Source organism: Bactrocera tryoni, chromosome 2 (assembly GCF_016617805.1).
Source record: "Bactrocera tryoni isolate S06 chromosome 2, CSIRO_BtryS06_freeze2, whole genome shotgun sequence".
In the NCBI taxonomy this organism is placed as follows: domain Eukaryota; kingdom Metazoa; phylum Arthropoda; class Insecta; order Diptera; family Tephritidae; genus Bactrocera; species Bactrocera tryoni.
Window position 1 is genome coordinate 14,982,200 of NC_052500.1, and position 16,561 is coordinate 14,998,760.

The 16,561-nt window shown below is 39.7% G+C and overlaps 2 protein-coding genes across 4 annotated transcripts; both read right to left on the reverse strand.

Moving 5' to 3' along the window:
* Nucleotides 1-395: 395 nt before the first annotated feature.
* LOC120767944 (flocculation protein FLO11) lies at nt 396-9,965 on the reverse strand. Of its 2 annotated transcripts, XM_040094327.1 has the most exons (4): nt 9,808-9,965; nt 1,914-3,110; nt 1,582-1,809; nt 396-1,488 (listed from the first exon to the last, which is right to left on the reverse strand). In XM_040094327.1, exons 2-4 carry the CDS (start codon nt 3,070-3,072, stop codon nt 689-691), a joined length of 2,187 nt encoding a protein of 728 aa, XP_039950261.1. In that variant the 5' UTR covers nt 3,073-3,110; nt 9,808-9,965; the 3' UTR covers nt 396-688. The 2 variants fall into 2 exon arrangements, with proteins under 2 accessions (XP_039950261.1, XP_039950260.1); XM_040094326.1 differs by having other exon boundaries at nt 396-1,809.
* A 3,999-nt stretch (nt 9,966-13,964) lies between these two features.
* On the reverse strand, nt 13,965-15,487 carry LOC120769065 (hyphal wall protein 2). Of its 2 annotated transcripts, XM_040095922.1 has the most exons (3): nt 14,736-15,487; nt 14,100-14,673; nt 13,965-14,065 (listed from the first exon to the last, which is right to left on the reverse strand). In XM_040095922.1, exons 1-2 carry the CDS (start codon nt 15,367-15,369, stop codon nt 14,105-14,107), a joined length of 1,203 nt encoding a protein of 400 aa, XP_039951856.1. In that variant the 5' UTR covers nt 15,370-15,487; the 3' UTR covers nt 13,965-14,065; nt 14,100-14,104. The 2 variants fall into 2 exon arrangements, with proteins under 2 accessions (XP_039951856.1, XP_039951855.1); XM_040095921.1 differs by having other exon boundaries at nt 13,965-14,673.
* Between the last annotated feature and the right edge of the window lie 1,074 nt (nt 15,488-16,561).

Sequence of the window (16,561 nt, forward strand, 5' to 3'; positions counted from 1 at the left end):
AGTATGCGACGCAGTATCCGCCGGCGGAAGCAGAGGGAGGTCTCTACTCCGTTAGAAAGACCAGGCGGTGGAGGTCCTGGTTACACTTGGAATATCCAATTGGCGCCAAATCGCAAAAATGAAGAACGACTGGTGAGCTTTTGCACACTAACTTTTAAACGTGAAGATGCGGTCTACTCCAATAAAGAAGAAGAAGAAACACCTAATGGAGTACCTGGATAATTCAATTGATATCCAGTAGAAAACTTGAACGATGTCAATATCAGATGATGAAGGTATAGATCCTTGATAAATACAACTACAACTACAGTATAGTCTGAATTTTATCGATTTCATACTAAATGATAACACACTATTTACTAAAATTATAAATTTATATTATGTTTTAATTCATAAAATATCCATTTGCACTAATCTTGAGTAAGACTCAAACAATTTTGTTAGAATGAAAGAGTATTAAAATTGTTTTTGAGTTGAACCAAAAAAAATTAAAATTTTAAATATTTTGCTAATTTACTGTTTTTTTTTAAATTCCGTTTGCGGATCGTCAGCTTTAAAACGTCCGATTGGTATCTGCTAGTTGAAGAATACCTGCTATACTATATTTTTGGCTTTGATTTCTGCCTCACTCATCGCCCTACTTGCGAGACCACAGCCTGCATTTGATTTCTACACAGTTAGTTGGGCCTTAGTGCATGCAGAATGCCACCACCAGTGTCAACACTGTCGCAATACCAAAATTGGCGTAATTGCTTGTTGCACCGGCACTGGCGCGCAGAAGGCCAGAGCTTTCGGCCAGCTCCACATTGGAGAGTGAGCGTCGAGCATAATAAGTGCCCGGCAATTTCATAATATCCGGCTGCCTGTTCGGGCTGAGCGGCGCCAAAGCGACCGAACCCTCTGGAACTACTATGGGTGTCAATGTGGTGAGCGGTGCCAATGGTACGCCAATTTCCGAATTGCTAATGGCAGCCGGTGCGATAGCAGGAGTAACAGTTGTAGTTGTTGGTGTGGTAGCGCTGCTAGCTGTGGGTGTGACTGCTGCAGCTTCCGTTGCATTCGTAGCTGCTGGTGCGGGTGTCGCCGCCTCTGCAGGTGGTGCCGGGTAGCAAGCTATCTTCTCCACTTCAATCGTTTTTGTATTGTCTGCAGGATCTGGTTCAGGCACACGTACGGGTACGCAGATAATGCCACCTGGTGCGGGCGGTTGCTCAGCTGCTGCGCCGGGTGCTACGCCAGGTGCTGCACCAGGTGCGGCATCAGGTGCCGGAACGGGTGCTGAACCGGGATTAGCAGCGTTGGGAACAGGTGCACCGCTGGAAATAGGTGCAGCATCGCCAGTGCTGGCAGCAGGTGCGGCATTCAGGGATGGAGCAACGGCAGCTGTGATGGCGGCACCGGCAGCTGCACCGCCTACAGCAGCTGCTACATTACCACCATTATCGGTTGGAGCAGTGCCGAAAGGTGCCAGTTGCGGCGCTCCTGGATTTGGTGCTACAGGTTGGGCCATGTTGGGTTGTGGTGCGTAGTTTTGTGGTGCCACTGGTTGGGGCGCGGCAGCGGGAACGGGAGCCGCTGCATTGGTGGTGATGACAGTTGTACCGGAACCGGCATCCGTAGTTGTCACTGATCCCGGCGGTCCATTATTTATTATTATGATGCGATCGTCACCACCGCTGACTGGTGGGGCACTGCCGCCACCGCTATAGCCACCACCGGCGGGCACACGCTCAATTACTTTGGTCTGTGATGGTGTTAGCGCGTAGCCTAGAAGAGCGCCACCTAATGCACCGGCAGCCAGACCAGAACCTGTGGGGAAGAGCAGAGGTTCAGTATAGTGGGAATAGAACTTTATGGACATATAGTAAAAAAGATACTAGTTAAATTTTAGAAAACAATCTGGCGATACTTACCGAAACCAAGACCGGATGAGGACTTAACCGGCGCCTGTGGATAGTAGGTTGCACCAGCCGGTAGCGACGAACCGGCCGGCAGGAAGGTTGCGCCAGCCGGCACTGCTGCCGCGGCTGGATAATAACTCGCACCGGCAGGTACACCACCAGCTGACGGGTAATATGTGGCACCGGCAGGTACATGTCCTGCTGGGTGATAGCTAGCACCGGCTGGCAAGGCGCCTGCGGAAGGATAATAGGTGGCGCCGGCAGGTACACCACCAGGTGCATGATACGGAGAGCCAGCCGGATGATAGGTTGCGCCCGCTGGCAATGAACTGTGATAAGTCGCGCCAGCCGGTAGAGAACCGGCGGAGTGATAAGTCGCACCCGCTGGTAAATGCGATGGCGAATTGTAATACGTTGCACCTGCAGGTAAACTCTGTTGAGGATAACTAGATTGGACGCCCTGCACACTAGTACGCTGTATCGGCGTATGTGAGCCACTGCCAAAGCCTGTTGAATTTGCTCTTGGCCTATATGTCTGCGCCGGTGTCATCGAGCTGCGGTAGTTATTAGAGCCAGCCGATGCGCTGGGATTGTATGTTTGTGCCGGTGTCATTGAGCCGCGGTTGGCCGTATTTGTTGCGGCGGCATAATTCGGTGGCGGTGCACTTGCTCTGTAAACGGAGGACGATGCGGGTGCCGAAGCTACCGGTGCAGTAGCTTTGTAGGCTGGTGGCGGCTCGTGTATATTAGTGCGTGCACCACCCGCTGGGTTAGAGGGCGAATACGCTGGTGGTGGACCTTGTGATTTGGGCACATTCCAACCGATAGGTGCTGATGTGGCGGCCGGACGTGATTGCGTATGGCTGGTTACGGAGCTCTGCGGCTTGGCGGGTGCCGAATAGGTGTTGCCACTGTAGCTGAGTTTTGTTGCATCCGAATGTGAGTAGGATGGACGCGAAGCTGGAGCGGCTGAGTGTGAAGTATAACCACCGCCATACGAGCTATGCGACTGCGATGACGATGACGTGCGACGTGCTGAATACGAGCTGCCGCTGCTGCTGGAGCTGCGTCGACCGCCGCTGTAAACACGTTTTGCATCCGCAAATAGACAATTGGATAAGAGCAAGCAAACGATTGTGAGGCAGTAAAGCCTCAGTTTTGTCGGACTCATTTTAACGCGAATTCAAATAAAATCAGAATTGATGTTTCCTGAAAGAGAGATGTAATGAAATCAGTGAGCGGCGCGGTAAGTGCTGTTTTACTTAAGGAATTTATAAAAATTCTGAATATTATTTCCGTGGAAATCTGTGAAGCTTGCGTAAGGAATTGAAGGAGTAAGTCTTAACGCTATGGGATTGGGTGAACTTAACTTTAATTGACTTAATACCGTATAGCTTATTACAGCGAAAGATAATTATTCTCTAAAAGATCGTATCCAATCAACAAAGCTTCGTAGCTCTCTACAGAAAGTTTAATTTATGAAAATTTATTCGCAGAATCATTTTCACATTATCAATTAATTCTCAGAATTGATCAAGCATATTTCAATTGGCTTTGATAGAGTATTGCAAATTGCAGTATTTTTTACTTCTATTGACTTATTTTTATAGACACATATTCTCATATTAGGGTTGTACAAATTTTACGCGAACTAATATCTCAGTTACGGGATATCGTTCAGGGAGATATCGGATCACTATATCATTATTATAGACATTATAGCCATTATTCTATCAGTGTAAAACTTTACTGGTTTCTCTGCGAAAAACTGTGACGAGTAATTTTCACAGGCTTTTCTTGAAGCCAACTTTACTCCATTAAGAGAGTTCTGCATTGACCGAAAGAAACATTAGTCCGATGATGCAAAGCCAGGGCTCTTTGGTGGATGCATCAAAACTTCCCAGCCAAGCTCTTCCAGTTTTTGCCGAGTAATCAAAGATGTGTGTGGTCTAGCGTTGCCTTTTCTGCTGATCAGTTCTGAACTTTTTTTCGATTGCTTGCTTCAATCTCATTAGTTGTTGACAGAAAAATGTAGGATCAATCTTTCAAACAGGCTGGAGCAGCTCATAGTGGATTATTTCTTTTCAATCGCACCAAACACTCAGCATAACCTTTCGAGGCGTCAATCCTGGCTTTGCGACCATTACTTGAGCATCAGCACGCTTGGATCATGATCATTACTGTAGTATTTGATCCAATTTTCGTTGCCTGTTATCAACGATAGGTCGACCAGAGCGAGGTGCATTCTTCACATCGAAATTTTCAGAACGGAAACAAGCAAACCGTTGTTGTGCTACACGAGCTGATATAGCATCGTCTTCGTAAACTTCACAAATTTCATTGGTGGCTAGCATGGCATTCTTTCCTTTTTTATTCAAAAATTTCAAAATCTAGCGAATTTCTTCATTATTTTCACTCATTTTTGAACAGCTGTAAATTTTTTTTCAACTTCTCCGAATTAAATTTTTTTTTTGAAGCTGAAAAACTCACCTTTCCAACACCATATGATATGACACAATGTGATTGGTAGCGCTGGATATGTACGACTGCAACGACACCTATTGACAAAATACGAAAGGCTTTTTCGACTACCCAATATTTCAAATTTTTTATATACTATGATAGTCTCTTATAAAAACTTCTATTTTAAGTATTTAAAACAAAAATGTCTCACGTCAAATGTACAAAAATATTTGTTTGTTTTGTTGTTTGCTTTCTAGAATATTTTAAAATTATCAGCAGATCTACAAAATTTTACAAATTCTTAAGTAGTCTCAATTACACAACAATTTTACAGCATACAGTGCTACAACAACAGAGTTTCAAATTTTGTAAATTTGTGTGTACGTTTGCGCGCACTTCCCTTGTGTTTACAATTTATTTAGTTGTCACTTGTCAGTCATAATTAAGATAAGTGCTTTCGAAAACAAATAGGCCGCGGCTCAATGAGTGCGCGCCGGAATACGCTTCTGCCCGCAATTTACTGAGTTATGCTTTTGGTTTGTATTTTATTTACGTACGTAAAATATTTGTGGCTAAAGTTATCGCATAGCAAATGGATTATAGCAGATGGATTTCGCGCAGATAAGCAACTACGTCTACAGAAACTGACAATGTATGTGTGTGTGTGTGTTTCAGTGTCTATTTGATTGCATTTGCTTGATGAAAAGTGGCTCAGCGCTAAATTTAGTTGGCGCTGGTAAACAAAAGTATTAATAAAATGCAATTATAGTATTTGTGTGTATGTGTTAGCATTCACTTACATAATCACGGTTTTTCATTTTCAGCGGATTTTCGAACAAATAATTGCTTTGAATTACAAGTGATGCGCCGGCATTACATATTATTGGGTTAAAATTTTCATATCAAAACACAAACGACAGTCACTCAACCAGCAAAACAAGCACTGCGCAATTGCAACACAATAACGTATTATTCATCATTTACAAAAGCAGCAACAAACAGTTGATGCATCACAGATGAGTCACAGATGCATCGTATTTAGCTAGTAGTAACTGTGGGCAAAAAGTAGTAAGACTTTGTAATTTAAACTTTGCGCCAAGATCTGTTCGTTGAAATATTTTTTTTCTCGGTTGATATGACTGTCAGTGACATCTGTGCCAAATATTATATCATAAATTCTGCAAATGTGAGCCAAAGCCGAAAAACCACGAGGATTGAAAAAAACATTAGTATGAGTATATTGGGCCCAAGTAGGATTACTTGGTGGGGAACGAAATAGATTTTGACGAATAAATTAAGAATTTTAAAATAATGAACAAAGTCTTACTATTTTTTGCCCAGAGTTGTTATGAGTTAAAAACAATAAATCCGCATGCTTTCGCGTAGAGAAAATATTTCTCGCGCATAAATTATGGCGAAATAAATATTTTGCTATAAATTTGCATTACAAGGAAATATTTAAGTATGGCTTTAAGGCATTGCGCAACGAATAACAAGCGCATTGAAAGCCATCAAGCAAACATACAATGCTCATATATGCTTACATATTTATACATACACTCATGCATATATGTTTATCCATACTCAAAGTTAGGTATATATAGCATATACTTATGCGCAACTCCCACGTGAAAAAGTAAAAATTAATTCCCCATTTTAATTATATTAAGTTTACAGCATATGCTCGTACACTCTGCATTTATTGGCAAGCTGCCTAACTGCCTCTTTGTCGATCAGCGAGTTTGTCTGTTTGGCTGCCTTTCTGTCTGTCTGCGGGTGTCTATCAGCCAACCACTCTTGTGCACTTGAAGTCACACTCGAGTGGTTAGTTAAATGTGTCAGTGATTAATGAGACTGTGGTGGATAGCACGAGTTGTTACGAGTGCCTACTCAATGTAAGCAGGTGAGAGACATCAATCGAAAGCTGTCAATTGTAAAGCGCGAAAAGAAGTTATGCGAAATGAGGAAACAAAAACAACAACGCAGTTGCCTACATACTTTTGTATGTTTTTGTGAAAAAAAAATTACTTATTAAATGACATGCCGGAGGATATTACAACAAAAAATTGAAATGTAGGAGTGAAAATAAATGAAAATGCCAATATGTGTGTAAGAGAGTTTCAATATGCGTTATCTAAGATAAATTTAATGAACGCACGAGGAATTCTTGAGCTGAGCTAACTTTACTCAAAGAACCAACCCCCCCTATATAACGTATATAACGATACTGTAAATACTGTAAAAAATACTAAAAGCGCGTTAAATAAATAACTAAATACGTCGAAGACATTAACATCAACTTCCGAAATGGTATGAGAATTCGTTAATGGAGCTCTTGTCGAAATTTGACGACGGGCGTGGTACCACACTCTTTTAAGTGAAGTCACACATCTCGAGACCCGCTCAAACGATTTCAACAAGATTTGGTACTTCAGATTCCTCTTACATTCCTTTGTTACAGGGTGAAAATGAATGAAATCGGACTACGACCTCGCCTACTTGCCATATAACAGTTTTAAATTTCATTTGAAACTTTCACTTTTCCAGTATGTAAATCAAAAATTAATTAATATAGTGCATTTGAGGTGTGTCACCTTATGACTTGGTACTGAATATATGGACCCAGTGCTTATGGTTGACCTTTTACCGAAAATATCGGTCAATGTGTGAGATATATTAGTAGTCGATGTCATTGTAGTCGCTTATCTCCAGTGCTACTAATCACATTGTGTGATGCCATACAGCGTTAGAAAGGTGAGATTTTAAGCTTTATTTAACCAAAAGAAAATTCGCGGAAGTTGGAAAAAAAGTACACGTGTTCAAAAATGAGTGAAAATAATGAAGAAATTCGCTTTATTTTAAAATTTTTGTATAAAAAAGGAAATAATGCCACACTAGCCACCAATGAAGTTTACGGAGTAAATGCTGTATCACTTCGCGTAGCACAACAATGGTTCGCTCACTTCCGTTCTTGAAATTTCGAAATTTCGATTTACACTGTTGAAAACTTTACACTGATGAAATAGTGTCTGAAGCGGAAAAATGGCAAAAAGTGCTCGACCAAAATTTTACATATTTGTTTATTTATTTATTGGTGTAAATATAAAAAATAAGTTGAAGTTTGATTGGAAATACTGAAAAACTTTTTCGACTACCTATATAATTGAAATTCAGAGAGAATCATTTTCTGATAGTAGAATGTCTGTGCGTCAAAAATGGGTTCAGTCGGGTCAATACTTGCCTTAGCTCCAATGTACCTATTATACAGGTTTTCGAACTTTCGGTGACTTTTTTTCACTTAAGATTTCAGTGCTGGCTACATAATGCTCCTTTGCTAATTTTTCAATGCAATCATTTTATCAAAAGCAATATTGACGTTTTTATATTGAATCTGTATATTTATATATTTACTGCTCGTTTTAAGCAATTTAGCACGAAATTGCTGATAATAATATCTTGAGCGCCTTGAAATTATTCACTTCAAACAAGCCATCAACAAGATAGGCTTATCAGCAGCGCAAGATCAAATGTCAGTTCGGAGTATCGCTGCGGCTTCTGCTGAAATTTACATGAGTGTTGCTTTTCCAAATAAGCAAACGTAAATTAGTAAGCAGAAATAAATGAACTAAGCAAATAAACGTGTGGATTACAAAAATAAAAATAAATTATTCGATGAAGATGGAAGCTACTTATACAAGTACTTAATTGGCGCTCGATTATACTACAACAGTGTGCATTTAAATGGGAAGGGCGGAGAAATTTATTAGATTTTTTTATTTTATTACAATTTTTGTGTAAAAAGAATTTGTAGTATGACTGAACTTTAATTTTTGAAGATGTTTTGAGTTTACTTTTTGCAGATTTTTTAGCACTCAAGCAAGAATTAGAACTGCTACTGGCTCGATTTGGAAATATTTCGAATTCGAACTTAATTTTATACCAGTTTTGAATACAAAACAAGAAAAAGGTTAATTTTTTCGGTAGCAAGGCTATAATATCCTTCGCAACAGCATAATATGAAGACCAAATTAACCTAATCTTGATTTTGATCGTTCAGTTTGTCTGGCAGCTATATGCTAAAGTGATCAGATCTAGGCAATTTGTTCGAAGATTATAGCATTGCCTTTGATAATAATCTCTGCCAAATTTCATGAAGATATCTTGAAAAATAGTAGAGCTATTTATGCAAGGACTTGCTTTTGATCGTTCAGTTCGTATGACAGCTATATGTTATAGTGATCCGATCTAAATAATTTCATCGGAGATTGCATTGTTGCTTTAATCAATACTCTGTGTGAAATTTCGTGAAGATATCTCATCACATTTTGTCCATACAAGCATTGGTTTCTGATCGTTCAGTTTGCATGGCAGCTATATGATAGAGTGATTTGATCCGAACAATTTCTTTGGAGAATGCAGCGTGTTTTAGGCATTGATACCTACAAAATTTAAAGAATATATCTCGTTAAATAAAAAAGTTGTCCATACAAGCATTGGTTTCTGATTGGTCAGTTTGTAGGGCAGCTATATGATATAGTGATTCGAACTGAAAATTTTTTTCACAAAATGCACCATTGTCTAAGCCAATAACACCAAGGTGAATTTCAAGAAGATTTCTCGTCAATTAAAAAAATTTTCATACAAAAACTTAGTTTTGATTGGTCAGTTTGTAGGGCAGCTATATGCTATAGTCATGCGATATCGGCTAGACGCTATGGAGATGGCTAAATCGACGCGCTTATCATTAATATGTATACTTTGAAGGGTTTCTGATATTTCTTTTTGAGTGTAAAACCCTGTCGTTCCCTTATAAATGACCAGAGGCTGTACATATGTGCAACTAATGGCCTTCGTTCAACTGTAATTTAAATTTTTGTAACTTCACTAGAAATTTTTAAACATACTTACATACATATGTATATACTTTCATAATTATACAAATTTAAATTTTTATTTTATTTTTTTGCGATTTAGTCATGCGAGCCGTTTTCAAAGGGTCAGCGAGCTGCTGATTTAAAAATTTCAAAGCAATTGCTTGCAGTAATGCCTTATTGAGTGACGTTTTACAAAACCATACGTATGCTTGTGCTGAATTATTCCAGAAAATAATTATATATGCGCGGATAATACATATAGACACTGCTAAACCGCAAAACAGCGCAGAAATTCAGTTGCACGAGCGAGCAATTTATTAATACCAAATAAATTTTTAAATATTTTTTCTATTTTTCGTTTTTTTTTTTCAAAAAACACATTCCTTAATTTATTTGACCTTCGGTGTACTGTATATGGTCATACACTGGCAATAACACAATTTAACCAGAAATTATATTGACAACAATATTCATATTTTATTATTGCGCCTTGTGACATATTTTTGTGTTGAAAACCGGTAGTTTTGAAATTTATGCAAAAATCAATGAAATGCGCTGCGTACACTTACATGAAACTCGATTCACTCGTTGTTTGTGTGTGTTTTGTTCGGTGTCTATAAAAATCTGCGCTTGAAGCACGCTTCGCACTTTCGACGAGTTTTGTTGTTTTCTGTTTAGTGTTTTTGTGTTCGCTCCGTTCAAAGCTTGCGAGTAAACTAAACTTGAAATATTTGCGGGCAATTGCTGCTGGGGGACCCAGCTCTACTCGGCTCAGCGTATGCGTAACGACATATAGTACAGACAAACAGACATATGTACATATGAGCATATATGCTCTGCACGTTTGCATGTAATTAGATGATCGTGTTTGTTTATTTTCATTGTGGCGATTCTGCTTTCATTGTTATTATTATTTGTTAGTTGTTGCTTTTAGCATACGAAATCAGCTTAGCCGTTGAGTGCGTGTGATAAACATGTGTGTATGTGCGGCTATGTTGACGCCAGTATCAATTGATGGCAGCTGCATTCGCCGGCTGGCACAAACGTCAAAGCGAGAGCAAAACAAAATGCCAGATGAGTCGCACATGTCGAGTTGCAAGTGACCAGTTTACATACCATATCGGTATGTGTAGTGTATTGAGTAGTTAGTCAAGTTTTTGCTGAAAAATAAACTACTGATGAGAGCGAGAGTAGCGTGTGAGTGAAGTAAAGAGAGAACTCAGCTGTTTTCTGACTAATATCTGCTAGTTTGTGAGAGTAATGCCATCAGTATTTATATTATTTTAGCTGCTTCTAGCAGTAAAGAAACAGAGCGAATGAGCTGCTGTTAATTTATAAGTATTTTTTGTTAAAGATTAGCGAATAATAGTATTTATTATTTGTTTGTTTAGAAAACTGACTATGATAGCTATATAATATAGTTGTCCGATCCGATCTGAAAAACTTTCTCATATATTTTAGAGCTGCTTTAGTAAATAATCCGTGGCAAACCCGTGAATATACTTCCTCAAATAAAAGAGTTTTGCATACGAGCACTTGATTCTGATCGTTGAGTTTGTATGGCAGCTATATGCTATAGTGGTTCGATCTAACCCATTTCTTCCGCGATTATACTCTGACCTCAGAAAAAACGTCACGCCAAATTTCTTGAAGATATGTTGTCAAATAATAAAGTTTTCCATACGAAAACTTGATTCCGACTGTTCAGTTTGTATGACAGCTATATGTTATAATATTCCAATATCGGTCGTTCCAACAAATTGAGCAGCTTCTTAGTTATAACTGGGTGTGTGCAAAATTTCAGAACGACATTTCAAAAACTGAGTGACTAGTTGCTCTACAGCCAGAAGAAGCGACTCAGCTCCTCACGATGATCACATATGTAGCTACTACTTTATTGAGTCTCCGAAGTTTCCTTTTGAGTGTAACAGACATCGTGGCAAACTTAAAATACCCTTCTTAGATTGTAATAATAATGAAGACCCACAAAGAAGTGGTGCTATATTCCGGAAGATTATATTTGGGCAAAACTTCCACCCAAATTGTCTATGTTTCTGCTTAGAAAAATGTCTTTTTTTGCAATGAAATACAGGTTTAATGTTAAAATATCTCAATTTATTATTAAAATATTGGTAATCAAATACATATTTATAAAGAGGAGCTTAAATCCGTCTATAGATTATGAGTATATACTTATGTATACATATATGCTTTTTGCTCAACCCAAAAAGAAATTGTTTAAGCTAAGGCAGCTTCGGTGGTTGTTGCTACATCAACACTACCCGCGATCGGCGCCATGGGGGTGGTCGGTGGCGCTGGCGACGCTGGATGCGCCGGAACAAAAACTGTTTTTTTCACTACAACAACAGTATCCGGTATCTTCGGATCGGTTTCATTGAAACTCAATGGCATACTGATAGTGCCATTGGTGGGCGGTGATGCAGGCGGTGGCGCTGTATCTGTTGGAAGTTCAAATGTTGCATTAAAGTTAGGAAGATGTTTAAATATGTCTTCAAATATGGGATCGGAGAACGGTACGCCATTTGGGAATAGTTCACTAATTAGCGGTGGCAGCGGTATTTCAGATTCAGTGGGCATATGGTGCGTTGGACTCTTGTGGCTGATGGAGCTGTTCTGGCTTTCGGTTTCATTGAAACTCAATGGCATACTGATAGTGCCATTGGTGGGCGGTGATGCAGGCGGTGGAGCTGTATCTGTTGGAAGTTCAAATGTTGCATTAAAGTTAGGAAGATGTTTGAATATGTCTTCAAATATGGGATCGGAGAACGGTACGTCATTTGGGAATAGTTCACTAATTAGCGGTGGCAGCGGTATTTCAGATACAGTGGGCAAATGGTGCGTTGGACTCTTGTGGCTGATGGAGCTGTTCTTTTTGCTCGCAGTATTGTGATGCACACTACGGTGGCGCATTGAGTTCGTGTGGGAGGTGTGCACTGGCGAGGGCCTGATAAATTTTCGTCGTGAAAAGAAATTACCTATTGAGACAGGCTTTTTTTGTGACCGCCGGGTGCCGGAAACTTTTGAACGTCCTGTCGTGATGAAAATAATCGCACACAGTACTGAAATCACCACAATGCAGATAAATTTGGCTGACATTGTAAATGCTCTAACGCAAATAACTGAAGTGAAAGTGTCCTTGCATCTAAAGCGTCACTCCCTTTGATTATTTCGGCGTGAAACAAAACTTTCCAACTGCTGCAGTGTGCAACCGTAAGAGCCGACGTTTAAAATTTGACTACGGCTGGAACTTGTTTGAGAAGACATAAATTAAAACAACAACTGGAAGTAGAGTTATATTCGACTGCTCGAGCTAGTCATCATTATGTCGGTTTCAGAGAGAATTTGGCTTTCATTTTTCTTCGGTAGTCGACTGAAGTCGAGGAGAGGGAAGAGTATTAAACGTAATACCCCGTGATATTAAAAAATCTAATGCCTTGTAGTGTGGAATATATGTATAAGTGCACTTTTGAAATTCAAAATATGCACTCTTTCGCTCACTCGATGTTTTGTGCGTCAAATTTAGTTCCCGGTAATTTTTTTATCGAACTTTAAACTTCAACGAAGAGCTTAGGTTAAAAAGTGTAGAAAAAATTATATTTATTGGTAATTTTTTATTATTCAAAGCTGATTTTTGGTTAAAAGATTGAGGAGGTACTACAGAAAAGTCGAAAAATAATTCAATATGGCTGCGGCTCCTTTAATGTATTGTTTTTGATCAAATATTCGTGCACAGTAAAAGTTCCAAGATGATCCGAGGATTTCAAACCAAATTTTGTTCAGTGATGATGCCCATTTCTGGCTCATTGGGTACCTGAACAAGACAAATTGCCGCATTTAGGATAAAGATCAACCTGAAGAGATTCAAGAGCTGCCATTTCATCAAGAAAAAATAACGGTTTGTTGGCCGGTGAAATCATCGGTCCATATTTCTTTAAAAATGATGACGGTGAGAACGTAACTGTCCATGCCGACCGTTATCGCGACACGATAAGCGACTATTTGATACCTGAAATTGATGCTCGTGATCTCGGCGATATTTGGTTTCAACAAGATGGCGCCACTTCCCAGATATCAATCAGATAGTTTTACAATTAGGTGACGGTCGATTGGCCCCAAAAAATCGTGTGTTATTGCACCGTTAGACTTTTTGCTGTGGGAATATATAAAGTCTATCCCGCTTCGATTCAGTCCTTAGGCACATCACGCGTGTGTTTCGTCAGTTACTGATCGAAATGCTCGAATGAGTAATCGAAAATTGAACTAAACGGATGGACCATCTGAGAGGTAGCCGCGGCCAACATTTGAAAGAGATAATTCAATAGTTCAAAAAATAAATGCCGAAGAATGTTCTTTCGAATGATAATGAACATTCCCCATTTGATTTGAAGTTTCTGTGTTTTTTCTTTAAAAAAGTAAAGAACCTCGAAACCGATCACCCTTTATTACTTTATTGAGTCTCCGAAATATCCTTTTTAGTGTTACAGATATCGTGGCAAACTTAAAATACCCTTCTCAGGTTGTAATAGTAATGAAGGCCCACAAAGTTCTGGTGCCATACTCCGGAAGAGTACATTTGGAGAAAGCTGCACCCACTTGTCTATGTTTCTGCTTAGGAAAATGTTTTTGTTTTGCAAAAAATCTTTGAAAATATTTTTATTTGTAAACAGGATCCACCGTGACTCAAAAACTACAATAAAATACTGGCTTAATGTTAAAAAATATCAATTTATTATTCCCTCAAGATTTGGAAAATATTGGCAATCAAATATTTATAAAGAGGAACTTAAATCTGACTATAGATTACAAGTATATATATTCTATTTGCTAAATTCAAAAACAAAATGTTTAAGCTAAGGCAGCTTTGGTGGTTGTTGCTACATCAACATTAATATCACCCGCGATCGGTGCCATGGAGGTGGTCGGTGGTGCAGGCGGCGCTGGAGGCGCCGGAAAGCAAATTGTTTTCTGTACTACAACAACAGTATCCGGTTTCGTTGGATCGGTTTCATTGAAGGTCCATGGCATACAGATAATGCCATTGGTGGGCGGCGTTTCAGGCGGTGGCGCTGTGGCTGTTGGAAGCTCGAATGTTGCATTGCCGGCTGTGGTAAGCGTCTGAGCGCTAACGATGGGAGGATTTTTAAATATGGGCTCAGCAGACGTAACACCACTTGGGATCAATGTATTATTGAGCGGTGCCAGCGATATTTCAGAGTCAGTAGGCCAATAGTGCGGCTGCTCTGTGGTGTGGGTTACAACGGTGGGATTCATATTGTTTACCAGAATAACTTTTGATGCTTCCGTCTGATTATTGGGCTGCGGTTGCGGTTGTTGTTCATAGTGGTGGTGGTGGTGATGATGACGGCGTGTCACACTTCGGCCCACAAGATAGCCCAAAGCAAAATCTGTTGAATCTATAGCAAATATGGGAAAATTTCCAAAATAAAAAAGTTATAGTATTTCGTCTGCTAATTACCATCATTGCTGGTGTGTCTTGGTGGCTGTGCATAGTACACGGCATTAACTGGAATGCTGGACGGTTGCGTAACGTAGACATGACCAGCTGGTAATTGGTGACCACCCCAGTTGTGGGATATATGAGGACTGGCAGCATGAGTGTTGTGATGCGAAACTCCCGAACCTAAGCCATACCAGTTGTGGGTATTATGCCGATCCTGTTTGCCTAAAGTGCTGTGACTGTTGTGATTAACGAGTGAATCTGTGTGCGTCGAACTTTTGTGGCTGTTGGAGCTGCTGTGGCTGTTGGAGCTGCTGTGGCTGCTGGAGCTGCTGTGGTCGCTGGAGCTGCTGTGGCTGCTCGGTTTTTTGTGATGTTTGCTACGGTGGCGCGATCGATGTTTTGCAAACTTCTCATCCATGCCTTCCGCTGCAAACATTGAATTCGTGTAGGAGGTGTGTACTGGTGAGCCGCTGATAATTTTCCGTCGTGAACCGCCATTACCTGAGGAAGCATGCTTTTTGTGCGAGCGTCTGTAGAAGGCGGAACCTAATGAACCGCCACGGCCGCGGCCACCACCGCGTGCCTCCGTGATGACAACAGTCGCACACAGCGTAAAAAGCGCTAGAAGGCAAATTAATTTGACTGACATTGTAAATGTTCTAATGCACACAACTGGAATTAAAGTGCGCTTGTGTCTAAAGCGTCTTTAGATTATTTCAGCGTCGGACTGCTGCGGTGTGCAACCGTTAGAGCCGACGTTTAGAATTTGACTACAGCCGGAACTTGCTTGAGTAGACTTGAAATTTAAATAGAGGCTGCTGGAGATTGAGCTACATTCGGCCGCTCGAGCTAGCCACTAAATTTTAGGGTTTGCTAATTTTGAAAAATATGTCAAAGTTAATAATCATCTAATTGAAAAGACATTAAAGTATCGAGTTGCGTAAAGAATTTAATGGAGTCAGCCGGAATGTTGGAAAAGTATACCAGCCCATCAATATGTATGTCGGTTTCAGCGCGGATGTGGCTTTCATTTTCTCTCGACAGTCGGCTCATCCCTCATAAAGCTAAAATGCTGATGTTTTATAATGCAGAGGATATAAGATTACTTGTAAAATAAAAAATATGTCTCCATTCGCTCGATTAAGAGCTTGGGTTCCAAAATGTAGAAAAAATTATAATTATTGTTAAATTAAGATTAAAAAGATAAGATATAAAGCTCAATAGTCACATAAACTTTAAAACGCTGGTTGTAGAGATATAAAAGAGCTTCAGACTGCCCAGCAATTGAGTCTTCTGGATGCATCTTTTACAAAATCAGTATAATCGTACTTATTAGGAAGGTCCAAAAGAGTTGTATTAATATGGTAATGTTGCTATTATTTTTAAAATTTATTCCAAAATTTTTGATTAGAGGATGTAGTGTATGAAGAGATTGCTACATACAAGGTTTGTTCAAAAGATAGCTTGATTTTTACATTTCATGCCCTCTACAAAGTAATCAGCCCCAGATATATTACTCTTCTGATAGCGTTTTTCCAATCCTCAAAAGACTTAAAAAAGTAAGTTAAGCTGCTCTTTCGCTGCGGTTTTTTGCACCGCAATCTTAGCATAGGGTCGTCCTTTCATTTTCCTTTTCAGTTTTGGAAAAAAAGAAAAAATTCACAATGAGCCTGAGTGGCTGTGGTACCATTAATATGCTATATTTAGTTAAATATTAGAGCACAAACAAGGATGCATGAGCAGGGGCATTATCATGGTGCAAAAGCCAATTTTTTTTTATTGCGGATTTCTTCACGTAAATTGCGCTCAACTTTTAGGTAATATTCTTTATTGACCGTACG

What these genes read in the sequence shown, in the direction of transcription:
- LOC120769065 (XM_040095922.1), bottom strand. Translation starts at nt 15,369, where the DNA reads ATGTCAGTCAAATTAATTTGCCTTCTAGCGCTTTTTACGCTGTGTGCG. An exon ending in AAGACACACCAGCAATGATG is followed by an intron (nt 14,674 to 14,735) that starts GTAATTAGCAGA and finishes TATTTGCTATAG; the next exon opens with ATTCAACAGATTTTGCTTTG.
- LOC120767944 (XM_040094326.1), bottom strand. Translation starts at nt 3,072, where the DNA reads ATGAGTCCGACAAAACTGAGGCTTTACTGCCTCACAATCGTTTGCTTG. An exon ending in CTCATCCGGTCTTGGTTTCG is followed by an intron (nt 1,810 to 1,913) that starts GTAAGTATCGCC and finishes TCTTCCCCACAG; the next exon opens with GTTCTGGTCTGGCTGCCGGT.